We start from the raw sequence: 27,573 nt of genomic DNA, 5'->3' as shown, positions 1-27,573 counted from the left end.
GGGTGCCACTAGTATCTAGTGGGAAGACCAGGGATGCCCTGGTCAACACCCTACAACGAAGAGGACTGCCCTACAAAAGGGCGATCCAGTCACAAATGTCACTGGGGCACAGGTCTGCATCCGTGGGATCGGCTCAGGCGGCTGGGTTTGAAGCTTTTGCAGCTGGTGTGGCGGCTCCTTGGAGAGACACTTTCTCACATTTTCAGGATTCGGACCAGTGAGGAGCTGCAGGCCGCGCCCACCCCACACCCCCGGACTGGACAGGAACCGTTCCGCGCCCATCACAACGTGGACGTCCGTCTCCCTCGCCCCCAGGAACGCCGAACAAGGGACTTAGGAAGGACCCCATGGCTCTGAAAACCTGGGCGGGGAAGGCTTTCCTTCCCGAGGAGGCGTCCTGCCGCCACCCTCCTAGCACTGCAGCCCTGAGGCAGTGACCGCAGCTCTGGGTTCAAGGACTCCGCGCACACCTCGTTTCGGTCGGGAACCTCCGCCTGAGACACGGGCGGGGGCGGGGCCTCCAGGCAGCAGCCGTTGCTCTGCCCAACCGCCTCACAATGGCTCTCCGAGAGGGGGGTGGGGCTGGGCGGGGACAGTGAACCTGCGTGCGCATGCGTTCAAGGGCGGGGTGGGCCCTCGCGTGGCCCCGCCCAGGCCTGGCGTCTCCGCCCGCCTCATCTCCCAACCTCCTCAGCGTGGCGCCGACGCTGCGTGCGGCGCGGGCTACCCAGAGTGCTCCGCGCGGGGGCAGCTCACTGGAGTTTGGTTCTCGAGGCGGCGGCAGCGGCGGCGGCGGCTCCGGCAGCTCCTCCTCCTCCTCCGGTGGCGGCGGCGCCCCGGGCCCGAGCCCCGGCTCCGGCTCCCCTCTCCGCCGCCCCGCGCGCCCCCCTTTCCCCGGCGCCGCGGGGAACATGAGGCTCCGCTCTCAGAGGCCGGCGAGTGAGTGACCCCCGTTCCTCGCCTCAGCCCGCCCGCCCGCTGGCCCGGCCGCTCCCCCCCCGCCTCGCCCAGGCAATGACAGCGGCTCCGGCGTCTCCGCAGCAGATCAGGGACCGGCTGCTGCAGGCCATCGACCCCCAAAGCAACGTAAGTACTGGCCGCGCAGGCCGGGACCGAGGCCTCGTGGGCCCGTGACCCTCCCCCTCCCCAGTATCCCTCACTCTCTGGGCTCCCGGGGACCCGTCCGAGGCCCCCCTTCCCACGAAGGCCGCTGCCATCTCAGTCTCTCGCTTTCCGTGCCCGGGCCGGGGGCGATCAGTACGTGAGGCCGAGGCTTCCGTGCGGCCTGGGCGGAGGGAGCAGACGGATCTGAGGACCGAGCTTTCCATACCCTCCCACTGCAGGTCTACGACCCTCGCTGTTCCTGACGGAGCTTACCCGCCTCTCCCTTCCTCAGAGACCCGACATCCCGGGGAAGCCCTCCTGGCGGGGGGGAGGGGAGGAAGAAAGGCTGAGAGCAACTGGTGTCTGGGGTAGAAACCGGGGAGCCCTTGTGCCACCCGTGTCTCGGCCTTCTGGATGATAAGAGAAGTCCTTCCTCCTTCTCCTGGCTGGATGCATCTTGGCTTCGGAGGGAAACCCCCGGCCCGCCTTGACCCTAGCTGGGTGCCCAGGGTGCCTGGAGAGCCCCCTGGGTTCTGCGTGTGGCTATGCCTTCGCCGGATCCCTCTTGGGGTCACTGCCGACGGAAGATGATCTTGGGGAAGGTGGGATCCTTCCTGTTGCCTTTCTGGGCTCAACTGCCCATTGCGTCTCTGACCAAGTAAGAGCCACGCTCTTTGCTAGGGAATTAGAGGTGACTCTTTTCTATATTTACCCCCAAGAACCCTGTTTCCGCTGTCCTTTTTCCCTACCTGGGGTACCAGCCTGGTGGTTTGTGACCTAGAAGGTCAGAGTTAACCCCAGGGTCTTGCTTTCTCAGATGTTACTCCATCGAGGCTACTGTTTGCAGAGTGATCTCCCTTGCCCCTCTGTGTATGGGTAGGGGAAGACTCATCCTGTTCTCACATATTCTCCAAGGGGTTGTTGGCGATAGGGGTCATTTTCCCCTGTGGCAGAAGCAGGTTGAGCAATGGGAAAATGGTATCCAGGTATGAAGTGAGCCCCTGCATTTGCTGGGAGACCAGAAAGTAGCCATTGAGATCACTTTTTAACATGCTGGGGATGGAAGAAAACATCACCTTGAGCTTGGCCAGGTAACTTGGGTTTCTCTCACTGTTGGGACTTTTGCTTTTCCTTTATGTGAGCTTGGCTAATTACTCTTAGTGAGCTTTACCTTTTTTAAAAATTCACATTGGATTGTTCAGTTTTGGTAAATTGAGGAGTTATGATCTGCTCTGGTTTCTGTATCATAAATAATTCTCTTATCCCTGATCTTCAGGCCTTATTAAGATTGACTTGGTGTAAATTGCCTTTAACAAATGTTGTATACATTTTTGTTATGATCTGGGGGGTGGAATAGGCACAAGCTATATAAAATCTTAGAGAATTTTTGTGGTAACTGGTGCCACTACAATTCTCAAGACTGAAAAATTAGAGGATAAAGCAAGTGACATGAAAAATGTAAGCCTTGACAACTTCTGCATCTTTTGTGAAGTCTTAGTGCAGTTTCTTGAATTCCATGTGTTTGTTTGCCTTCAGGAGAATCTGAGAGTGGCTGAGATGTGAGCACTGATCCTTAATGCCACCTAGGCGAGTTCTGGAATCGGAAGGTGCTTTGACGGGTGGTCTTGATTTTATAGATTAGGTGAGGCAGTGACCTCAGGGGTTTCAGTGTGTATAAAGGTCTAATCTAGAGGGTTCCTAGGTGTAGGGGAGGAAGCGGGGCTAGCCAAAGCAGGAGGGAACAAATCTCAGCTTCATGTATCCTGGTGCATGCAGGAACATTACATCAGTTTGAGCCAATGACTGTTACATGGCCTAGAGTTCACATTTCATGTGGCTTGCTTTGGGGGACTCTAGTGATAGGTGTGCATATAGTCCTACTGACATAAGTGATGAATGGAATTGGGAAATTGTCTCTTTGAATATGAGTGATGAGTAAAGTACCTTCTTCTTTAAATGCTGCCATTGTTGGTATTCATGAACATTATTAATAACCATTTGACTTGGAGCAAACTGCATATGGAATCTCAGCCATGGCAGAACAGGTTGCCAGTGGAGAACATGCAGCAGTACAGCCTGGTTGTAGTTGACCTGGGCCCAGGTGAGAGTGAAGTGGCTTCAATGAGACATTGCTGCCACACAGCTGCTTTTCTCTCCCTTGCCCTATTATGAACTCCAGATAGTTAGTTGACACATATTTAAGATGCTCATGGAAAAAAAAAATGGGGACAGAGTTGAAGAGCCAGCACTAAAATTAAATCTCTTCTGAGAGAAGCGACACAGAATTGTGTCATGTAATGCTTACCTTTGTAGACATGCAGTTATGGTTAACAAACGGTTTTTGCTTGAAAAATCAGTGTCAGGCAGTTGACCTAATATCCACAAGGATCTGAAAAGTTAGGGAAGTAACAAAGTAACGTTTACTGACATCCTCTTGACAAAGGAGTTCTTACCAGGAAAGTTTCTTGCTCTAAATTCTGGCCTCTGGGGTATTTGAATTTCTGTTGCAGCAGTCTCTGAGTTAATAATTTCTACCAACCCAGTGCTGAAGTAAATCCTTTACACTCCTTTCAGAAAGCTACTAACAGTTTTTTCAGAACAATTGAAGCTTTACTCTTCTCATGGTGTGTTAGTCCAGAGTGTTGACAATCTCTGACGTGCAGTGTGGGCATTTGTTCCATCTTAATCTTGCTTCATTATGGATAAAGTTGAGGGCGGTGTCTTCTCCCACTCAGAAATCAGAGTCTGTCCACCCCAGCACAGTCTCCTCAGTAGGTGATTAGGTTCCTGCTTGTATGGGACTTTTATTGTTTCATGTAAGTTCAGGCTTTGTCTTTCTGACCAGAATGCAGGCTTCGTGAGCATGATTCATTTATCTGCTCTCTAGAGTAGAAGCATTAGAAGTGCCTTCCAAGTGCTGGTTAAACTGACTGACCTCCTAGAATCCTACTTGGACCTATGACTGAGGACCTACATTGGAGTCCTCTTTTCCAAAAAATGCCTTTTGACAGTTATAGGCCCAGGGATTCAGTCATGAAATATTCTAATGTAGAACTCTGTAGAGTCATCAGGAGCACGGATGTTCATCTGGAATCTGAGAAAAGGTGTGACTGTGATGGTGGAATGTGTATTGCAGCCCCATTCGTCGTCGTCGGCAGCCGTCCGTCTCGAGAGACGATGGTGTAGCTTCTTAAGAGTCTATCTGCACCGCCGAGAATGGCTGTGCAGTCCGACTCGGGAGTGACACGGTATCTGTCTCCTCCCGTGTTGAATCGACATCTTGCGATGGCGCTGGAGTGTCCTCTCCCGTGAAGCTGAATCTACAGAGCCTGGGCAGGGTGATATGGAGGGTCTGCTGTTGCCCATGCAGCAGACCCCCCCTCTCTTTGCAGCTGAAGGGTCCAAGGGAAAGACGGAGTCAATACAGCTTGGCTTCAGGTGCGCCGCAGGAGTTGCTGGTGTTGACTACAACGTCAAACCGCCTTAGGGACTCCGGCTCCAGATTTTCTGTCGGGGTTAACTCCCTTAGCCTTTTCCCTGAAGAGGTATGCCGCAAGGCAGCCCCATTACAAGTTGAATAACAGCACAAGGCAAGCCTTGATCAAAGCAGGTGAGCGTTCCTATATACAGAGCAAGGAGAGGCCAGAGACTGCACTACGGGAAGAGGGACTTGAACTTGCCCTGGACGCCAGCATAAATGCCTCCCAGAAGTCAGGCCTTCCAGCAGGAAACTTCAGGCATGACTTTCTTCCACACAGTTCTGCAGACATCAAGTGCTAAGGAGAAGTGACCAAGGGGCCTCTGCAGAGAGACATGCAAGAAGGATAATTTTCCCACCTAGGAATTTGGGAGTTAAAATGCTGCTTAGCTTCCCTGGGCTTGCAGATTCCTCACCTACAAAGTGGAACTGGATACTGGAGTATGTGCCCGATAAAGCTCCTTCCTGATCCATGGTTCGGGTTATGGAAAGGGCAACCAAGGCTAGTGTGAATTGTTTTAAATGTTTTTTTCTTTTAATGACTTGTGTGAACTTTCTAAAATAGCAAAGTTCTACAGAGATACACTTCACATGACTGTACGAACTTCAATAGTGTCTCTTGCTTCCCCTCACCAGCCCTGTAAGGGAGGTGGGCTGAGCGACCCATCTCCCTTTTCTGCACAGTGACAGTATGTGCTCTTCAGTGTGTCCTGTGTCCAGGAGAGGACAAGATGCTTTTGTTTCTTACTGACTTTATATGAGATGACTGCCTCAATGTTAGGGTCTTACCCCAAGTTAGTAAGTGACATACTTCTAACTCGAAATGCCACTACACTGCTCTCAAAGATGGAGCAATGACTTCTGAAGAGACCCAAGAAGACAGCATCCTTGAACTAATAAGAAAAGAAGTGGGAACCTCTTTTCTTCCACACAGGTTTATATGTGACTCCCAATTGGGTTAGATTTGCCTGTTGACAATATCAGGCAGCCTGTCCCGAAAGCATCTTAAGGTTTCTATCAGAGACAGAATCCTGGGCTAGATGACATCATGGTGTGGCAACTGCCCGCTGACATAGAACTTGTAGGAGTTTTGTTCTAGCTTTGTTTTCTGTTTTCAGAACAGCAGTTTTGATGTTAACTTAAAATACCCAAATTCAGTGACATTCCCATCTTTGCTCTTTATACTGTAGCCAGGGTCAATGAGGAGAGCCTTGTGGTGTTTTATGAGTGTGGGAGATAGGTTATAAGTGTCTGTTGTGAACCAGATGTGTGTCCTTGTTGTGACACTCCGTTCCTCAGAAGAAGGTGGACTTTACATTCCATCTTCACAGAGGTCTCTGGGTGGTCCTCAGAGGTTTCCATATGGGAAGGGGTTTTTGTCCTGATATAGTTTTAAAAGGCACCACAGTCACCTTGCCTCCTGGGCTTAAGATGTAGTTGTGTGTGGCGAGACACACACCTCAAACATTTCAAGCTGTGGGGCATCTGCTCAGATAGAGTTCCAGATTAACCAGAACCAGGCCCCAGTCTCATCTTCAGTGACTGCAGTCCAGTGGGTGGGCCTCCTGCCCAATCCCCCACTATAAATTGTCATTCTAGAAGCTGGGCATTTTGTCTCTGTCAGTAGAAGTTGTTCCTTTTTATTTCTGGTGGTGGGCTCTCCTGTGTCCACATGGGCCTTTTGAGGCCCACTAGTTAGTTGTTGTAGTGAGTGACTGAGATTGTATTTCAGTGGGTGGCAGTGTAGACATTGCATTTTCAGTCCAGCCTCAGCATGCCCACGCTTAGAGACCCCTTCTGAAACAGCTTCTTTTCACTTTCAAGGCACACGTGTAGAATGCAGCAAGAATTGACATAGGGATTCCATGAACTGGAGAGCATTTCCTGCACAAGGAAGGCCTATCGGTATTCTGTATGTTGTCTTTAAAATTATTCTCTGAACACATTCCAGGTTTTGGGAGGCAATATACTTATATCTCAATCACCAACTGATACACACTAATTATGGACAGATATGGTAAAACTGGAATTAGGGGCTTAGTAGTTGAATAAACATTTCTAGCAAGTGCTTATGTGCTGGGTGTGGAAGGTGCAGACATGCTTGGCCATTACCTTCCAGGGACCTGGAGCCTCCCTTGTCGGGGAGGAGGGCAAGCATAGAGTGTGCACATGGACTGTTTGGGCTGGGGGTATGGATCTGGGGTCAAGGCAGCCTTACAGGGCTATAGCTTTTAGGTCCAAATGGAACAGTTCTTCATGCATCTTATCCAAAGATTGTTCAGCGTTAAGAGCATGAGAAATGGCTTTCTAGGATACTTCATCATTTGACTTTTCATAATGAAAAGTTTTACAGGTGCCAGAAGTCAGTTCTTGGTTTGTCTCTGATCCCAGGGGAACAGAAAGTTTGGAGGAATAGCTGCCAAATCTTAAACAGTTTGCCCCCTCAGCAGTGGGATGGGAAAGGGGTAGAGGTTCTGTGAAGGGTCTGGGGATTGGTTTCAAATATTTGAAGTGCTGTTGTACTCGAGTGTTAGGTTTGCTCTGTGTGGCTTTCCAGGAGGGGGTGGCTAGGGTTCCTGGGAGGGAGGCATCACAGCACTTCGGGAAAATCTTAATTATTGTCAGAGCTGCCTGGAGACAGTTCAGGACCACTGTGCCAGGTTGGGGTGTAGGCATACCCAGGCTCTGCGTGTGGAGTCCACTAAAAAGGAGGTGGGGTCCTGTCAGGTGAGGTGCTACTGCCAGTCAGATGGGGTTCAGAGCCTTGGAATGTTCCTAGGATTGCAGTGAAGTTTTCTGTCTTCATCCATTGGAGGCTATGAAGTGAACAGCTGCTGTTTACTGAGCACTTACTGTGGGTCAGGGACGTTGTGGAGCGCTATGCATCCTGGTTGCTTCTCCAAATTTCATTTTAGGGGTGATCCGTCCATTGTTGCAGAGGAGGCTCTTGGAAGCTTGAGACCTTTAAACCCCATGCTGGTTGTCTCAGAAGCCAGCAGACTTAACTGCAGCAGTCAGTCTCCCACCTCCCACACAAGCAGCACCCAGCATGAAAGTTGGAATGTAGTGCATCTTCTGAGGTTTAACCTTGCACACACAAAGTTTTTTGTTTTTAATTTATTTTTAGAAAGAGGGGAAGGGAGGGAGAAAGGGAAAGAAACATCCATGTTCGAGAGAAACATTGATCAGTTGCCTCTCACATGCCCCCAACTGGGGACCTGGCTCGCAACCCAGGCATGTGCCCTGACTGGGAATTGAACCAGCAACCTTCCGGTTCGCAGGCCTGCACTCAATCCACTGAGCCACACCAGCCAGGGCCGAAGTGTTTTAAAATGTTGAGTTTTGTATTTCCATTTCCTGCCCAATTCCTACAGCCTTTTCCCCTTTAAAATCTTCTAGCCTAGCTGCTCCTAACCTTTTGTCTATCGGGATCCATTTTTATGATCAGAAATATTCAAGGACTCCTGCATAATGACAGTTGTACTTTGAGAAAATTCAAGGACAGAAGGTAATGTAGTCATGCTTTGAAATGAAGTGATATCTTGTCATCCAAGCAGCATCTACTTAATCTGCAAGCTGTCCTTACTTGTCTGTGTGTGACACCTAGGGTTGGAACCTTTGCACCACCTGTTTGTCACCACCTCCCTGCCACCCCCCCCACCACCACCACCACACCTCTCTCTTTCTCTCTCCCCCACTCTCCCTTTTCCAGAGAGCTTTCCTGCTTTAATCCAAGACAGTTTCCCTCAGGCACCACATTCCTGCTGATAACATGTCTTGTTGATCATGTTCTCCTTAGATTGTAAACTCCCTGGTACTGGGCCATGAGTAGGGAACTCCTGATTATGTATCTAGAACTTCCCATGTGTCTAGAACTTCTGTAGCAACTGGGTGCTCATATGCTTGTTGATTTTCCTGTGAAAAGGACTGATCTTGGGAACTGGCTGTCAACACTGAGTAGCTATGAGGTGCTGTACTTTCCAGCATACCTCTTGTGTTCAAAACTTAATCTATACAGCAACCCGGGGAAGCAAGTACTGTGCCAGTGTGGAAACTGACGCTCAGTGGGCACACTGCTAGAAGAGATTGCACTGGATTAGAACCCACCTTCTGTGGCCTCCCATGTCACTGTGACAGTGCAGTGGGTACAAGGTGGGATTTGGATTGTTACGCAGGATTTCTTTGTGGACATTTTTATTTGGGCTGGGAGGAAATGCTTTGTACTTCTCTCGAACTGGCTGAGGAAAAGGTATGAGGCAATTCTTCCTTTTTGTTTCTTGGCTAGCATTTTTTATTCGTGACATAAAAGATGCCTCATGATCTTAGATCCCTGCCTGCAATATTTCTGGGTGACACTGTTCAAATGCCACCTTGGGACATTTTGGCCTTTTCTGGTCATGTGACAGACTAGACCCTTTCTGGACATTCCTATCCCCTGGGTTTCATTCGTCAGGGTCAGGAAATAGGTGATGCTTTCTCCAGGACACAACTGTGCTGCTGTGGAGACTCTGGTCATTCATCTGCTATGTTCTCAGAGTGGTGGCTGGCCTTGAATCTGTGGTGCAGATGTCAGGTCAGTTACCGATGGAAGACTCAGGTGTGTGTGATTGTGGCTCATACTGAGGGCCCAGTAGGTGGCCTTGCTGTCCTCCTGGTATCTTCAGCTCCATCTCTGACCCACATCCCTGGTCACACATGGCTCTCTGGATAACAGCCTGACTCACCAAACCGACTACAGCTCTGCCTGCATACACTGGGGGCTGGGTTCTTATCCCCTCAGTGGCTTACTTTGATATCCCTTCCCCCCATCCCAACCTCTCTTGACCCCATTTGCCTTCAGGTTCCTGGCCCAACCCAGGTAGGGTGGTGGGCACATCCTCTTTTCCCCCAGGTGATCCCCAAGTAGCTAGCTAACTGCCCTCCTCTTCTTAAGGCCAGCTCTTCTAGAAGCACTTCCCAACTTTACCCCGTCAGTTCATCTTGCATCTGTGCTGGGCATGCAGTTGGCAAGCTAGCTTTTTCGCATGTCTGTTGGAGTGAATGACACTGGTATGTAGGTATGTACTATAGGAACAGTTGACCCTCCCCGCCGATTGTTTGACATTGTTCACCTCCAGTTTTCAGTTAGATAGTTGCTGGCAGAGCACCTGTCCTTTACTTCCTTTACTAATTTTGTTGGCAGATCTCCCACAGGGGGAGAGTAGCCCTGTGCTCATGACAAGAGCTTGAAAGCAAAGGAGCTCATTGGCTTGTGTCACACAATATGGTGTCTTCCCTCCAGGCTTTACAGCTGTAGGATTCACCCTTGTGGAACATCATCCAAGGGAAGAAAGAGCAAGTGATTCTTTCCTAGAAACTCCAGCAGACATTTCCTGGTGCCTTCAGGCTTTGTTGTAATGAGCAGGCTGTGTTGGTGGGATGCGTCTGGAGACATCAGGGGCCTCTTTGTAGATGAAGGGGGTAGTGGGGCAGGGAGCAAGCTGCCAATGTCCCCTGGGTGCATGCTTGTTTAATCACTTCTTTGGTGTGATAGCACCATCAGGTAGTTGGGTGAAGTGCTGGGGCTGGGTCCAGATGGTAAAATGGCTGTAACTGAAGTGTAAGGTCCAGAGTAATCAATGGGGTGGTTTGGATGATGTGAGGTTTGCAGCACAGGTGTCTGAATAACCCATTACTTCTGGTTGAACCTATAGACTCTGACTTGCCTATAGTCACACTTGAGCACCTTGTTGTTACCTTGTGTTTGCACAGGTTCGGGTTGAAACTTCCTGATTCCCATCATAGGCTGGGGAACACTCAGTAGTCCAGGAGAGTTTTCCACAGTGCTGCTTGTTCCCCTGTCCCTATCAGCTCTCCTGGTGCTGCAGTAAATGCCTGGCCTAGTCCTGACCAGGGGAGGTGGTGCATTCCAGGAGGCCTAGACCACCCAGGCCTCCTGTAGTCTTGGGAAGGCAGTGCCCATGATCCAGGCAAGAGCTTTGCTTTGGAGACTATGTCCTCTGGGCTCAGAGGCATGGACAGGCCCTGGTTGGGGTCTGATAGGTCTGGTCTGATCTGACTGTCCTGCCCATTTCCTCTTGTCTGTCCCCTCCCCCGGTTAACCTGGGTAACCATATCCTGGCCTGGCTTCTTCCTCTTAGGTAACTAAGAGGTCAGGTGATTTTCGTGGCCTTCTCCACTTTGCCCACCCTGCTCCCCTTTGCTGGATGCTGACAGCCTGGCACTGATAGAAGTGGACCACATGTTAAGTTTTAGGGAAGGTTGGGGAAAAGGGTTTGTGAATGAATATTTCACTTCACTTCTATTTTAAAGGAAGTTTTTCAAGCACTTAAATTATGACTTTGAAGGTTGATCAATAAGCCAGTGCTGCCTTTGAGTTTAGGAGCCTAACTTCTTACCAAAGGACAGAAACATCACTGCCCCCCTCCCACCCAGACACCACCAAGGTGTTATGTGAACTCATTCTGCCTTTGCTTGTAACTTTTCCCTTCCTCTCATAGCTTAGTCAAAGTGCCATTGGGATTGAAATTGGGGTAAGAGAGCTGAGAGGGAAACAGCATTTCTGTTTATCATCCTCAGCATCCTGTGTGTGTGTGTGTCTATCTTGTGGACAGACTTCTTTGATGTGGTGGGAAATGCAGCAGCTCCCCAATTTGACCTCTTGAAGGCTAGGCCACTGAAGATGAAGGGATTCACTCACTTGTTTCCAGTTTGAAAACTGGAGAATCACTCCGGGTTGACCTGAGAGTGGGGTGAAGGGAGCCTTATAAGAAAGTGGCAGTGCCCACAGGAAGTCAGAGAGGAGCTTGCAAACAGAAGTAGGGTCTCCTGTGTAGACAAAAATAATAGGTGCCACCAGCTGCTGTAACCCTCCCATGTGGGAGGACACTGGTCTGGGGTTAGGGGTAGGCTGTCTTAGGGCTTCTGGTGAACTTGCTGGTTTACCCTGCTCAGAGTTAGGGGAGTGGGCACCTGCTTGTGCCCTGAGAATGACACTCCTGTATTAGGAACATAGTGGACATGGTTTTTTATCTGGTCGGTGGTGGGCTCTCACAGTTTGGGAAATAGGAAGTGGCATCTGCTTTATAAGATGAGCCAACCTTGGGCACATGGATGTGCTGTATTTGACATTCCAGGCTGTCTTTCTGGGTCACCGTGTCATCCTTAGTGCCTGCTGCACAGTCATGCTGAAGGTACTTCCATGGAGTGAACGAGGCCTGAGGCCTAACACTGAGGTGTACCTGTCGTCCCATGGCACCCCTGCAACTTGCTGTGTTTGGCCTTTTTGGTCTCTCCAAACCCCTTGCCCACAGTACCTCTTTCCCCTTGAGCATTCTGGCTTTGCCCTGCATGGCTCAGGCCCCAGTATGGCCTTTAATGTTTTCCGCAGCTGCTCTCATAGCCGTTGCTGCCAGCAGCACCCCAACCCTTGCTCCTAGCTGACTGCTGTCCTGGATGTATAAGCAGTCTTTTCCAAAGTGGATGCATCTTCCCTCCTGCCCTTGGTGTGCTGCGCTCTGTCAGTTAGTCATGCCATGGCTCTTCTGGCTACCTCAGAGCCGCCCTGGAGTTCCCTTTGCACAGTGACTCTCTTCCCGCAAATGGGATTTCTAGGGAGGTCTAGTGCAGCCGCTTACCAGCCAGTCTCCTGCCTCCTGCTCTCCATGTAGGCTGCAGAGTGACTGTCTGAAAACACAGACTGGGATGTTTGGTGCATTCCCTCTGTTGGGACCATGTGGTTAACTGGATAAAGTTTGAGTTCTTTAAGTGGCATATAATGGAGAAGACAGTCTTTCTCTGAGTCGAGAACTTGGACGTTGTTGTCCTGTATACAAAAAGGTTGCAGGTTCAATTCCTGGTTGGGTTGCATACGGGAGGCAGCTGATCAATGTTTTCTCTCTCACACCAGTGTCTGTCTGTCTGTCTGTCTCTGTCCCCCTTCCTTTCTCTCTAAAAAATCATAAACTTATTGAAGGTGAGGATTAAAAAAACACTTGGGCTTTGTCATTGGGCAGAACTGAGTTGGAATCTTGACTCTGCTATTCACCATGCAGCTCTGGATGAGACTAGGTTTGTGACATTAGTTTACTCAGGAGGATGTACATATGATCCTTAGGAAGGCTGTGGCCCTGGGCCTGATTTGACCTGGGTGCTGACCTGTATAGCAGGCAACAGTTCACTGGCTTGGTGCATCCAGCTTGCATTGCCTTCCTGACCTCTCTCTCTGGTCTATGCCCAGTGGATGGTTAGTGGCTGGGGACTAGCCAATCATGGGGCTGCATGTTTCTGGTCCGTACTGGTTTTAGCACTTTGCTGGGATAGTTGAGCAGACTCGAATGGGAGAGGGTATGTCACTGTTGGGTTCTGCCTGAGGACAGCTTGCTTGGTAGTGAGACTAGCCCAGAGGGGTGGGGAGTACTAAGTCACCAGCAGAACTAGGTGAGCCAGCAACTTCTTTTCTTGATGCAGCCCATTCGAGCTGGCTTTCCTTTTACTTGCAGCCAAGAGAGTCTAGACAGAATTAGTGGAGCACATTATAACACATCCTTTGGCTCAGCTGTCCCCTGTACCCTCTTCCCCTAGCCATGTTCAGCTGCTCATCAGTCAGCTCTGACCTGCTTGTACACTTCCTATCAGAATGACCCACCCTCCCTCCTCTCTTCCCTTCCTATCTGTCTCCAGGTTATGGGCCAAGGGTGCCTCCTACATCAAGACCAGGGTCAGCTGTCCCAGGAGCACTGTCTTTGACTGTTTCTGGCATCTTGGTTTGGTTTTTCTCACAGCACCTTTAACCTGTCTGATATGCCTGTTTCCCACCCCACTTGGTCTTTTCTTGCTGGAACTTAGTGAGCCTGTTCATTCTGTTAGGGCCAGTAGCCAGTTTACAAACAGATGTGGTTCAGCTCTGATTTCAGGCTGCATGTGAGCACTGAGGTGGATTTGGGTAAGTTCAGTTTTGGTGGGGCTGGGTGGCTGGTTCCCCTGGAGGATGCCCACCCCCTTCTGTGATGGCTGCTTGGTCTTCTCCACACTGTAGCCCTTCCTCCTTTGGTTTGTGGGTTCTCTTAGAGCCATAGCGGCATGGTCAGCACTTGGGCACCAAGTCTGTCCTGAGTGTATTGCTCAGTTCTGGGGAGTCTGGAGGTTCTTGTTGCTGGTGACAGGACTCAAGGAAGGAGAGTGGGCAGCTATAGGTGTAGCAGCACTTGCCTAGCCCCTCTCAGTTGCAGGGCCAGCCCCAAAGGAGCATATAAGCCTTCTCCCTCCCTTGGGTCAGGCCTGGGCCGGGGCTTAACCGGCAGGGGTGGAGGTGGGGGGTGGGGTCTGAATTGTGAATTCCAGATGTGCTGTGGCCTTGGAATGAATCACTTAATGTCTCTGAGCCTTACTTTATCTGTGACAAGGAGCTGTTGGAGCCCTCACCTGGTGGTGTCATCCTGAGGGGCTGGGGCATGTTGGGTGGCTGATACAGTGTCCAGGTATTGTTTAGTCACCAAGATGACCATAAGGGAGCTGGTTCTGTCTCTGTTACAGGTGAGGAAAAGAGCACGGGTTAGGGGGTGGGGGGTGGTGATTGCTCTTGCCTTAGGTTATGCAGCTGGAAGGAGCAGAAAGGGGATTTTTTAAAAAATTGTTTTTCTATTACAGTTGTCCCACTTTTTCAACCCCATTGCTCTCCCCACCCCACCCACACCTTTTCCCACAGTCAGTTCCCACCCCATTGTCCATGTCCATGGGTCATTTATACTAGTTCCTTGATTAGACCATCCCCCCCCCCCCACGTCCCCCGTCCCCCTACTGTCAGTCTGTTCCTTGTTTATATGCCTCTGGTTCTATTTTGCTCATTTGTTTGTGTTGTTCATTAGTTTCCTGTATTAGGTGATATCATATGGTATTTGTCTTTCACTGCCTGGCTTATTTCAGTAAGTATAATACTCTTCATTACCATCCAAGTTGTCACAAATGGTAGGAGTTCCTTCTTTCCAGAAAGGGGATTTTAATGCTATCAATTGTTAATAGACCTTTAGGTGGAGTTCAGCCTGTATCTCATTGAATCTTCTGACCAACCCTACCTAAATCAACTGCTCAGTGTCTTCTGGTTGCATCTTCATGAGGGCTGTCTCTCTGCAGGGTCTTTATTTTTCGTCTATAACAAACAGGTGGACCACAGTATCAACTCTCAATGTGCTCACTCTGTGCTAGGTATTACCCCTTTTATAGATGAGACTGGGGCTTAGCAAGGTTAAGTAGCTTGTTAGCTGACCTCAGAGCCTTTGTTTTCGGCATGAGGCAACACTGTGCCCACTGCAGACAGAAGAGGGGTATGCAAGAATCCTGCAGAGCTCTTTCTCCCCTCCCAGAGCACCACGTCCTGGTGCAGCTGGTCTTTGTACGTGCTGTCCCGTATGGTAGCCACGAGCTGCATATGGAATAGTGAGCACCTAACACGGCGCTGGTAACTCAAGAAATTGATTTTTAAATTTCTGTTTTAATTGTAATGCCCACCTGAATTGGACAGTGCACTTGAAGGGCCTCAGATCACTTGGGCTTTGTGAGGGTGAGAGCTCTGGGCTGTACTTTCTTTTCCACATGGAAAGTGGGGGAAGAGGTTGTGCCTGGGTTGACATAGGAATGTAGGATGGGGCTCCTGTCCCATCCCAGTCACCCTCTGGTCCCAACCCCTCCCTGACCAGACAGCCCTGTTTCTCCCACGTCTCTGGAGCCTCTGAGCCGTGTCAGCTCCATTGATGATTCTGATCTTGTGAGGAAGAAAGCCTCCTTCTCATTTCTCCAGTGTTGATTGATGAATGTGGTTAAAGACAGAAAGGAAGGGAAAAAAGAAAAGTATTTATGGGGGGAAGGGGGTACAAAGGGACTAAATGGTAATGGGGAAAAAAATACAATAAGAAATAAAAGAAAAGTATTTAACGGGCAAGGATTTTGAGATAGATTTGTGTTCAAATTACTACTGGGGCCCTTCTTTACTTTCATATCTCAATGTCTCTGAAATGTTTGTTCTTGAACAAATCACATCAGTTCTTTGCTGTCCTGTATAAAATGAGAAGAAGCCCTACCCTACCAAAGTGTAAATAATGTCTGAAGGGAAATTTCTGGGTACATAGTAGGCACTGAACACACATCAGCCTTCTCCCCATTTTTCTGGGGGTGGGGGCAGGGAGGCCATTTCCTTGGAGTTTGTAGGTATTGAACTTAAGTTTTCACAGGTGCCAGCCATTCTTTCTCAAAGATATCTTCCCTAGTGTGAGCAATCAGCAGTTACTGGACAACATTGTATAACTTTACATATTTCTAAAAGCTCTCTAGGGGGGAAACAGGAAGAATTGGTTGTAGAATAAAATCGAGGCTTGTGGAGAAGGAAAGGCACACACCTTTGGAAGAGGTGCTTGGGTTGGAACTCCCCTGAACTATTCCAAGTCTTTCTGTACTGCAGTTGCCGATGGGGGTGATCAAAACAAATTTGTGCAAAATTGCCTTTAGGAAGCAGTATCCTTTCTGGATGCAGAACATGCTGAAAACTAACAATTGGAAGATCTCAGACATCACCAGAGAAATGTTGATATCATTAACAAAAATGTACACCTTGTACTCAAACATGTGGGAAGAATGATATTGACAGTTAATCAAAGTTGGGCCTATCTTCCACCCTACCCCCTTGAACCCACACCATCCCACCCTGCTGGCAGGACCCAGGAGCTACTTCATACTTAACCCTTCCGGATGCTGTTTATGTAGCAAGAGGCATAGCCATGTTCATGTCCTTTGATCTAGTCATTTTACTGTTAGAAATTATTAACAGTGTTAATGGATATATTTATGTAATAATAATTGTTAATGTAATTAATTAAAAGGCATGGGAGAGGCTTAGAAAGCAGAGTTGGGTAGCACAGAGCCTGAAGAACGATCCCGAGGCTCTAGAGAAATGAACAAGCCATGCCGTGATGAAGAAAGAAGCATTATCGTCAGCCAAGCACACTAGGAAGTTTTACACTAAAACTGTGTAAAATGGAAACCACTTTCTTGGGGCTGTAGGAACAGTTTTTGGTTTTGTTTTTCCTATGCTCCATTGTCTTTTCAATTAAACAGTTAAGAGAAAGAGAAAGGAAGAAAGAGAGAAAGAAAGAAAGGAGGGAAGAAAGAAAGAGAAAGAGAGAGGAAGGAAGGAAGCAAGAAAGAAAGAAAAGGAAGAAGGAAGGAAGAAAGAGAAAGAAAAGAAAGAAAGAAGGAAAGGAAGGAAGGAAGGGAAGGAAAGGAAAGGGAAAGGGAAGGGGAGGGCAAGGGGAAGGGAAGGGAAGAAAAGGAAAGGAAAGGAAAGGAAATGAAATAGATTGCTTTAGCCTGAGAGCACTTGAGAACTATTAAGAGCAATCAGGTGTGGAGGGCATAGCAGCCAGTGGAGAGGAGAGAAGTATTTCCTCTTGTGTGTTTCTGGGAGGTTCAGAGCAGGGGTGTGCAATGCTTTACTCCAGGACAAGTCCACCAGTTGTGGACCCATATTCTTCATGCTCTCAGGGGACTAGGGTCTAGCCCACCAGGACTGTAAGTCGTAGTAGCTATACTGCCAAAATGTAAGTTCTCTATTCATTCTCTTTCTTCCACCTCTAGTCTAAGCCTGGTCATCTCCCTCTTAGAAAACTTTCCTCTTGTCCCTTCTAGACCAGTATACACTACTCTGTACTTAAGACCCTATGCACGTAGAATAGACATCCCCACTCCCTTATGTCACCGTCCACAGATGCTCTGTGATTGGGGCCCTTCTTTCCTTTCCGTTCATATCTCAATTTACACTTCCCTTTCCTTCATTCATGACTGTCCAGGCCTCCTCCTCACATCTGTGATCATCAGACTTCTTCAGGCCTCTGCTAACCGACCACCCATTGTAAAGAGCCCCACCCCCTCCCTGCTGTCACCCTACTGACTCCAGATTCTTTCATGTCAGGTACACATGGAGATTATGGCATCTAGACAGTGCCCAGGGAAACTAGAAGTGGGACTGGAGGGAAAGACGAGCATCATATTTCAGTATAATTATAAGAAAAGGAAAGTATAAAGTGGACTTTCCAAATACCATTACTCTTTGTAAAAGGGAGTGATGAGTCCATGAACATTACTTTTATATGTTAGGTTAAATTTTGCTCAACTTTGGTAATCACTGGAGAAATTCTATTTGCATGCGGAGATGATAAACTTAGAACTATTTTTAAGTAAACAGTGCTTTACAATCCAGATTCTTCCTTCTTTTCATTTTTACGTGATGCTGAAATACACTAATGCAAATGGGTTCTAGTTTCATTTAAATGTTATTTCAAGTACTTTGAAATAATGAAGAACTCTTAATTTATTGTGCAGTGTGTCAGTAAGTGTTTCTAGGAAAAAGGTATGCATATAGATACACACATGTTTATAAATTTTACGGATATAAAGAATGTTTTTAGCATACAGTTTACAAATGAAATGTACAACACTATCGTCAGTTCCATGTAGCCAGTTGTTTCTCACAGACTGCTTTCATTGATTGTTGCTGAACTTTTGTATCTATAGTCAAATTATGAGTGTAGGTCTGACTTGAAGATCAGTTGATATTTTTGTTTATGTTATTGAGTTAAGTGATGTCTTTGCTGAATCAGGTAATAGTTTTCAAACACTGGCAAAATATTTCTTCAGTTTTGCTAGTCTTAATGTAACAGCTACAGGCATGACACACTGTTAAGTTTAATCTGTGTTATTAACATTTTCTCCATTACTTTCTTAAAATCTAAAACCCAGGGATTGACAAACTATTTCTGTCAAGGGTTAGATAGTAAATATTTTTCACCCTACAGTGTCACAACTCTGCCTTTATTTATAGCACAGAAGCATAGTTAAACAATATGAAAATTAATGGATGTAGCTGTGTTCCAATAAAAATATATTTGCATGGTTAATTGTATAGCATGTGAATTTCACCTCAGTAAAAATATACATAAAATGGAAAAAAAAAACCCATATTTACAAAAACAGGCATTGGATTGTGTAAAGCCCACCAATCTGACAATAAATCAAACCCTAATTTGTAGTATTTGTCAATTTCCATAGTCTAAATACTTCCATCAAGACTAATTTCAAGCTACTAACATGATGTCACAGAAAGTTTTGTGAAAGCTTAACCCTAGAATCTCATGGGCTGCTGTGAGCTGGCTCCAGTGGAATCACTACTCTTGGCCAGCTGGGACCCTGGTGCAGGGTACAGCAGCCCCAGGAGAGCAGGAGTACTGCTGTGGGTGCAGGCCACAGGCTCCTTGTCCAAGATGGCATCAGTGCCTTTGCAGCTGGGTGCTAAAAGGTTCTCTTAGTTTGAGTATTTTGTGGGCCAGGCTCAGAGTCCTTTGAGGGTACATGATGAACCAGCTGCCCTGAAGGTGGGGCTGGACCACTGTGCTCCAGATCTTCTGCTGCCCATTCCCTGGAGCTCTGGGGCTGAGGTGACCACCTCTCTGGGGCTAGTGGTTGGGAGGAAGTCTTTCTCTCACATGCCACACTGTTTATGTTCTTCAAAGTTTTCAGAACAATCACCTTGTGCCTATTTCTGATTTTTCTGTGAGATGAATATGGCATCTCTTTGGAGGGGCAGAGAGACACTCAAGCTCATCGGTGAGTTGAAGAGGCTGCCAGTGCATCACACAAAGGCTGTGGGCTAGGGGCTTAGTGTTGCCTGCCATGCAAAAGGACTTTTACTCACTTGGAGGGGGTCCCATTTTATTTTGATAGCTATGCATTTATTTTAATGGCACTAAAGAAAAAGATAAAACCTGCTCTTCAAAGCCTAGGCACTATTAATTAAGACAAGAGTAAAGTGGGAAAATGTAAAGGGCTGACTTTCAGGTGGCATTTGGAGCCTGACTAGCAACCTCTCTCCAAGGCTTATTCTCACCTCAGGACCCAGGGGAGCATCTGGGGATATGTATTCCTCATGCGTGTGGGGGCAAAATCAGAAAGTGTGAGTAGGACCCAGGATTAGGTATCAGTTGTTTTCCCACTCATTGTACTGTATTGTTTATTACTTTCGTTTACTTACTGTAGCTGTTAGATTTATATTCAGTAATGTTTTTTCAGTTTTCAGCTACTGGTGAACTTATGTTTATTTGTCATCCTGGCACATTTTATCTCCCTTCTAGTTAGTCCTAACACTTATTATAAATGATGGGCATGGCTTAGCAGGCCTGATGCACCAGTGTCAGAAGTGAGATTGTCTTCATTAGTGTTGCAGATGCCCCGGGGGCTGTGGACCTGTCAGGTGGCAGGGTGGCAGGGCGGCAGGGCAGCAGGCAAGGTGCCCAGCTCTGGAGTAGTCCAGGAGACTTGCAAGTGCCATGCAGCTTGCACAGTCTAGCAGCCATTGGAGGGTATGCAGGGAATAGTTGTTGATGTGACTTTTTAATGGTAACAAGTTTTGTGGATTTTATTTGCTCCGTTGGTGAGAGAGAAAATCAGGGTTCTGGACCCTTGAACAGAGCATGCTTCCAACAGGTGCTGCTGGGTTAATGAGGATGATAAGGCGTGTGCGGGAGGCAGGCTGGGCTATCACTGTTGTGTCCCCAGAACCCATGTGGGACCTGGGCTAAAGGAATAGTCCATTAGGTGGTCAGGCTCCCAGCAGGGAAAGTTGGGAGGAGGTGGTTGCTTTGGTCCTTGGTGGTAAGTAGCCTCAAGCATTTGGGACCTTCCACTTTGCCCTCATCCTCTACCCGCAACCTGTCACTCATCTGCCATGCCAAGCAGTGCTGCCTGTCATTTTGCAGATAATTTGGTCACCAAGTTACCATGTGGATTGTGAGGTTTGCTTTCCACATTGCTTTTCTGTCGGCTTTGCAAAAACTTCCCGTGGTTCCTCCCCTTCTCCCTCCTTATATAACTCTGGAATAATTTCAGGGTTGCCAAGAAGGTAAGTTGGAGAAAATATTTGCGGTGACTTCCAGGACCACTGTGTTGAAAATGGAAGACTTTCCCCAAAGCCATTGGGCCCTGCTGAGCAAACATGTTTGCCTGGATGAGTAACAGAGCCTGTGCCACTCTGGCTGCAGCCTCCACCTGCCCTGGCCATGACTTTTCCTCTGCCTGGCTGCCCAAGTGTGGCACCCTTGTCCTTGTCCTTGTCCTTTTGGGGGTGTGTTTGGACCACTGAGAATCATCACCCTGTTCCCATGACCCTCAAGGTGAACAGTGCAGGTACAGCTGGAAACAGGTCAAGAAATGTTTGCTTTCCAGATACTAATTTGGTGGCTGCAGATCCTGAGTTGGAGTAAACATGATAGGGCCTAGGCCTAGCTCAATAAGATGGGACCGCATTCATCTCTTCATCCGTCTGTTCATTTGTTTGTTCATTCATGCTTTCATTCATCAGTTAGCATTTATTGAGTTTATGCTCTGTGCCAGATACTGTTCCAGGCACCTAGGAGGTGACAGTGAACAAGACCAAGGTCCCTATTCTTGTGATACATACCTGCAGGTGGTAGGACAGACAACAGTGAAAGAGCTGAGTGGAGTGTCAGAGGTGGTGAAGGCACGGAAAGGCAGGGCTGGGACAAGGGCATGCTTTCCAGAGCTCTTGGCCAATGTAAGGGAGCAAGCTGGTCTTTCTGCACAGCATTGGAGGGGATCCCTATGAAATTTGCCTTGACTTCCAGGTGGGCTCCTTGGCACCAACCTCTTAATCTGTGAAGGTTGCTGAGGGCTGTTGAAGTCTTCCCCTGTTTGGGGAGTTGTGCGGACCACATTGCAGGTGCTGTGCTATTGGCCCTGCCGAAGCCCCAAGGTGGAGTATGGCTAGGTATGAATCTGGCAGAGGCAGCACCAGCCCAGGCAAAGCCAGCTTTGGTCAAGTCCTGTGGAGTGCTTGGCTGTGAGTGTAGGGTGTATGTGTGAGTTTTTATTTCATTTGACTTGTTTTATCAAAACAGGGTTTAGTGATGTCCCAACAGCTGCTACCATTTGAACAGTTGTGTTCCAAGGTAGTGGTTTGTATAGGTAGTTGACCAGAAAATGGGAAAGCATGGTTTCCCCTTAGAAAAACATCGCCAGTGTTGTAACAGTCATCAGTTTGGTCCTTGTTGGAACTGAAGCAGAATTATCTTTAAAACCCTGGCTTTGGAGTTTGGAAGAGGAGAGGTGCCTTTTGGGCAGGAACTCTGGGAGAGAATGAGGCCGGGGTCCTGGCAGCCTAAGTTGTAGAGCTGGTGTTGGGGGTGATGACAGACTCCAAGTGTCAAGGAGTGAGGCTTGTTGCAGTTGGGCTTCTGTTTGTAAGGGATGCGTGTGGCACAATTTGCTAATAACAGCTGCTGGGAGGGGCTGCCAGGTGAGCAGGGCTGAGAGCGGTGGAGCCTGCGTTTGCTAGGTGCCATTGTTCAGCATCCACCAGCCTAGCCATTAACTGTCCTTTTTCTGTCCTGTGGTGGTTCATCTGGACCTGTTACACCACCATCTCTGGGTGAGGCCCTCTTCTGGCTTGGCAAAGGATGGGCAGGGTCCCATAGCTGGGGGCATGGGACTCTGTAGCCCACCTCCAGCAGGACAGCACAGTGACCTATCTGGCCTGCAGACATTCAAGCTTGGGTACATCACATCTGTGGATTTAGAGTTGTCATTGGAATTGGATGAGATCAACCAGGAAAGGGCTCTGTGCTCTGGATAGCAAGTTGAAGGTGGCGATGGTGGCATTACTGCTGGGGAGGATCTGAATTGCCTGGGCACAAGGTGCCAAGCAGAACCCATGGCTTTGGTAAGAGTGTTTTGCCCACTCTCTCTCTGTGTGAATCTCCTCATACAGCTGGGCTGGAGCTGAGATTGTGTGAGTCCAAGTGGCTCCTGGGGACACTGGTGTGCTGAACCCTAGGACACACTTGAGAGTACTTCAGCTGTTTGGGAGGGGGCCAGGGGGGAGTTGGGATTTTAGACAAGTTCAGACACAGGAGCTTAATTTCTATTGGAGAAAACCATGCAGAGGTCAGAGGGGAAAGAAGTGCTGAAGCTATTTACATGTCAAGAGGATTGGCCATTTGCCTAAGACTTTGTGCAGATGTTTGTGGGTGTGCTGGCCTTCCCCATGTGGGCATGGGAAGTTGGCACCCTCTTCTGGGTCTCCAGTTGAAATGTGATGAAACCCCGCAGGCAGACTTAGAAGAGTTTATCTCCTTAAATTCAGCCCTTGATGTTTGGTGAGCCTTTTATAAATATTTTACAACCTATGGGACACTGTTACCCAGCTCCATCCATGGTGAGTCTCCAGTTGTTGGCTACACAGGTGTTTGGGGGCATGCAGAACATCCCAGAGGGAAAAACTGATGTCTACTACTGCCTCCCAGAGTCCTGTCTGCTATGAGGAGTGTGTTACACACACTTGGCAGTTGTTGTTCATCCTTACTATACCCTTGGGATGCCCAGGTATGACAGTCCTATTCATTTCACTGACGGGAGAAGGAACTTTCTGCCCCACTCTTCACCTCCAGGAAGGGCCAAGTCTTCTTGGGAGTCTGATGCCTCACCTCCAACAAAGAGCCTTCTTTCTCTTTGCCTACCACCTTCCTACTTGTTCTAGGACCTTTTTGCACCTATCACCTCACTCCACAGTTGTTTACAGCTTTATCGAGGTGTAATTGACATGAAGTAAACTGTGCACTTTTAAAGTGTACAAATTGCTACAGTTTGACCTATAAATACATCTAAGAAACATCACCACAAACAAGGTAATAAATATATGTCAGTCCCAGAAGTTTCCTCTGGCTTCTTTGACTCTTACAGCCCACCTCTGTCCCCAGGCAACTGCTGATCTGCTTTCTGTCACTGTAGATTAGTCTAGAATTTTGTGAAATCATGCAATATGCATATACTCTTTTTAAAATTTTATTTCAGTCTGGGCTTTTCTTTCATTCAGCATATCTATTCTGAGAATTATGCATGTTGTATGTATCAATAGTTCTTTTTTGTTGTTGTTGTTGAGAAGTATTTTATTTTATGGGTATTCTACAATTCATTCATCCATTCACATGTTGATGGGCTTTGAAAAATCTGCCAAAATGTCTTCTGAGGTGATTTTCCCACTTAAACTCCCACCCAGTGGGATATGAGAATTCTAGTTGCTCCATGTCTTGGCCCTCACTGGGTATGGTCAGTCTTTTTTACTTTAGCCATTCTAATAGGTATGTAGTGGTGTCTCATAGTTTTATTGGGTTGGCCAAAAAGTTCGTTGGTTTTTTTCTGTATGATAGCTCTAGTAGTGCTTAGTTTTCTTTAACTTAATTTGAAACAATTTTGTTAGATTGTATTGTGACAGCTGTCATATCAGTGTGCGTTTAAAAATAAACATCAAAATTAGTGAGTTTGTATGCAGCTATTTTAATATTGAAGATGAAAGGAAATATGTAACATTTTCGGCGTATTACGCTTTATTATTTCAAAAAAGGTAAAAACGCAAAGAAAAAAGATTTGTACAGTGTATGGAGGAGGTGCTGTGACTGGTTGAACATGTTAAAAGTGTTAAAAAGTGGCTAGCAAAGTTTCTTGGTCTTATTGACATTTTGGTCAAATAATTCTTTGCTGTGGGGTTGTCTTATGCATTGGAAGATGTTTAGCAGCACCCCTGGCCTCCACCATGAGAGGCCAGTAGTGGGCGATAGCTCACATACTCAAATATCCAAATCAATAAAGTTACGGGTGAAATCTTTGCCTATCTTTATTATTGAGTTGAGAGAATTTTTATGTGTTTTAAATACAAGTCTTCTCTTAGATACATAGCTTATATATATATTTCCCTGTCTGTAGCTTGCCTTTTCATTTTCATAACACTGTCATCTTTTGAAGAGCAAAGATTTTCAATTTTGGTGAAATCCAATTTATGTTTTTTCTATAGTTTATGCTTTTTGTCATATTTTATGTCTTTGCCAAACCCAAGATCACTAAGATTTTCCTATGTTTTTCTTTAGATGTTCTCTAGTTTTAATTCTTATACTTAGGTTTATGATCCATTTTGTGTTAATGTTAATCTTGTGAGATAGGGGTCAAGGGTTTTATGTTGTTTTTTGCAGATGGCTATCCAATTATTCCAGCACTATTTGTTGAAAATTATTTGTTCTCTATTAGGGGAGTAACACCTTTGTTAAAAATCAGCTGACCATGTTTGTGTGGGTCTCCTAATGGACTGTTCTGTTTCATTGATGTTTGTCTCTGCACCAATACCCCACTGTCTTGATTATGTCTTTGTCAGATAATGAGAGTCTTCCAATTTAACTTTTTTCCAAAGTTTGTTGGCTATTCTAGGATCTTTGTGTTTCCATATAAGTTCTGGAGTCAACTTGTCAGTTTCTCCCAAAGACCCTGATGGAGTTTTGCTTGAGATTATATTGAATCTACAGATTAGTTTGGGAGAGAATTGACATCTTAAAGATATCGACTCTTCCAATCCATTAACTTGCTGTATCTCTCCATTAATTGAGGCCTCTTTTAATTTCTCTCAGCCATGTTTTGAACTTGTAGATTCTGTAAGAGTTTCCATATACACTATTCTGTTATTTGTGAATAAAGACAGTTTTACTTCCTCTTTTCCAAGCTAGATGACCTTTTTTGTTTCCTTCTTGCTTTATTGCACTGGCTGGAATCTCCTGACAGCACTGAGCAGGAGTGGTGAGCTCACATACTTGTCTTGTATCTGTTCTTAGGAAGAAAATATTCAGCCTCTTACCATCAAAGTATAGCATTAGCTGTGGGCATTGTAGAAGTACTTCATTAGCCAAAGAAATTTTCTTCTATTTCTAGTTTGCAGAGAGTTCTTATTAGGAATAGATGTACAATTTTGTCAAATGTTTTTCTATATTGATTGGAATGATTATAAGGCTTTTTCATTTTTACCTTTTATTTTGGCAAATTACATTGATTTTTAAATATTACCTGCCTCTCCACTTTTAATTTCTAGTCTCCCTTTCTTTGCTGTCTTTTTCATGGTGTGGGCATGCAGACTTCTTATCCTAATTGTCCCATTGCTTTCCCTTGAGCCACCTACCCATTTCTGCCCTTGTCACCAGTATGACTTGCTAATGGCCTGTTGCATGGAGGCAGGCCTGGGCTGACTGCACAGGTTAGGTCAGAAATGTACATGTGTCCAGGTATGTAACAAATGTCTTGACTCCCTTGTGGAGGTCTGTGGTCTCAGAGAAGACCACTGTATGTTAGGGAACAGATGCCCAGGCAGTGGGTGCTGCCTGCCTGCCTGCCTGCCTTGCTCTAATAACCTTAGACTTGCTCCTCTTGGGGACACTGAGTTACTTACCGAGTGCTTCTTTTCTGGAACCTTCAGAGTGCCCTTGTCCTCCCCAGACTGACCCCTATGCAGGGCAGTAGCATGTGGACATGTTTCTCTGTGAGCTGTGAAGCATAGTGCATGCTGCGTTTCTCAGAGGTAGTCTAGGCTTATGGTGCAGCAGGTCTCAGGCCTTATTATGCAGGGACTTTCAGAGGGTTTATGCCTCTGTGGGGGAGGGGAGTGAAGGACTGGCTCACCAAGCCTCTTCCTCCTCTCAAACGCAACAGCTCTGGCATTTGTTTTTAGGACAGGGTGGCTTCTGTACAAGATCAGCTTCTAATTAAAGTATAGCATACAGCTAGAAAAGTGCTTGTGTCATAAGTTATACATTTCAGTGAATGTTTATGAAGTGAACACACCCAAGTAACCTCCACCCTGGTCAGGTCAAAAAATAAGAGTGTTTCATTAGAAGCCACTCTTATTCTATCTCCTGGTCACTCCCCACCCCCTACTTCCCTGACTTCTGTCACCACCAAGGAGTCTTGCACTCCAGTACAGAACGTATTCTTGTGTATCTGGCTTTTTACATGACAGTTTTGAAATTTATCTTTGTGTTTAGCAGTAGTTCCTTCGTTCCTTCATTCTATTTTGAATGGCTAAACCATAATTTAGTCATCACCTACTCTTTGGCCCTGAGGGTGTTTTTCACTTGGGCTGTTCTGAATACAGCTGCCCCCCACCATTCTTGGTACTCCTGTTTCTATTAGTACGTACCGTGGAGTGAAATTGCTGGGTCGTGGTGTATGTGTGTCCATCCTTATGTGATGTCTGACACAGAATGCCCAGGCTCACCCTCCTGTTTCACAGGTGACAGTGTCCTTGGTTTTCCCCACTGTTTCCCCTGTTGCAGGAATGCCCACTGAGATGGTCCTTTTGCACACTGCAGGTGTGGCCTCCTGGCACTGCAGTAGGGCCATGGAGCAGCTTGGTAGTGAGTGTGCCAGGCATGCCTGGCCTGGCCCCTGAGGATACAGGGTGTCCTAGTGCAGTGGTCAGTGCACCATTCAGAACCTACAGACATGATCTGAGCTTGCCCCAACATTCTGCCCAGGCTTCTCGGCACACAGAGAAGCAGGGCCCAGGTTGGTGACTGATCTTGCTTCAGAGTTGGGCCCTGCTGCGTCTGCCCAGCCCCACTGGCGGGTATTTTCAGTTGGCAGCACAGGAGTGTACTGTTTTCACCTTGCTGTTTTACTTATCAGACTCTTGGAGATTGGTGCTCATCAGTTCCTAAAAGGCTGGCTCATTCTTACTCTGGATCACCCACTTTTCATGTGCATGTGGGCTGACCACTGTGTGTGCCCCTCCCATGAGCGCCTCGTCATTCTGTCTTGCACAGCTGGTATTCTTACTGCTCCTACAGGAGTGAGGCTGGGAGGGAGAACCCCCCCACCCGGCATGCTGTCATCGGATACTCTGCTAACCAGCCCTTCTCTGAGCATGTCTGGCAGAAATAAATGCTCTGCTTGGCTTTCAGACCTTCCAGTTGTGTCAGTGTAGTAACAAACTAGTCCACAGATGACATATTAAGAGTTCTGAAAAAGAACTGAATTACAGCAACAGTTGTACATTCTGCTGACCTAATCAAGGGTCAGGACAGTTTAAGTTTATAGTTTTGTTGAGAAGAGCTGGTGAGATATTC

General features: G+C 47.2%; 1 protein-coding gene across 1 annotated transcript in view; it reads left to right on the top strand.

The window, feature by feature from the left end:
- Positions 1-771: 771 nt before the first annotated feature.
- MED26 (mediator complex subunit 26) overlaps positions 772-27,573 on the top strand; it is a 37,219-nt gene continuing 10,417 nt past the window's right edge. The window contains exon 1 of the mRNA XM_090289882.1: positions 772-1,086. Coding sequence (XP_090146008.1) covers positions 1,015-1,086 — 72 coding nt within the window. The 5' untranslated portion in view covers positions 772-1,014. The remainder of the gene's footprint in view (positions 1,087-27,573) is intronic.

The sequence above is a fragment of the Furipterus horrens genome, unplaced genomic scaffold (genome assembly GCF_987537825.1).
Source record: "Furipterus horrens unplaced genomic scaffold, mFurHor1.1.pri manual_scaffold_10, whole genome shotgun sequence".
Lineage (NCBI taxonomy): Eukaryota > Metazoa > Chordata > Mammalia > Chiroptera > Furipteridae > Furipterus > Furipterus horrens.
The sequence above is the reverse complement of the archived record's forward strand: the minus strand, read 5'-3'. Positions and strand labels throughout refer to the sequence as shown.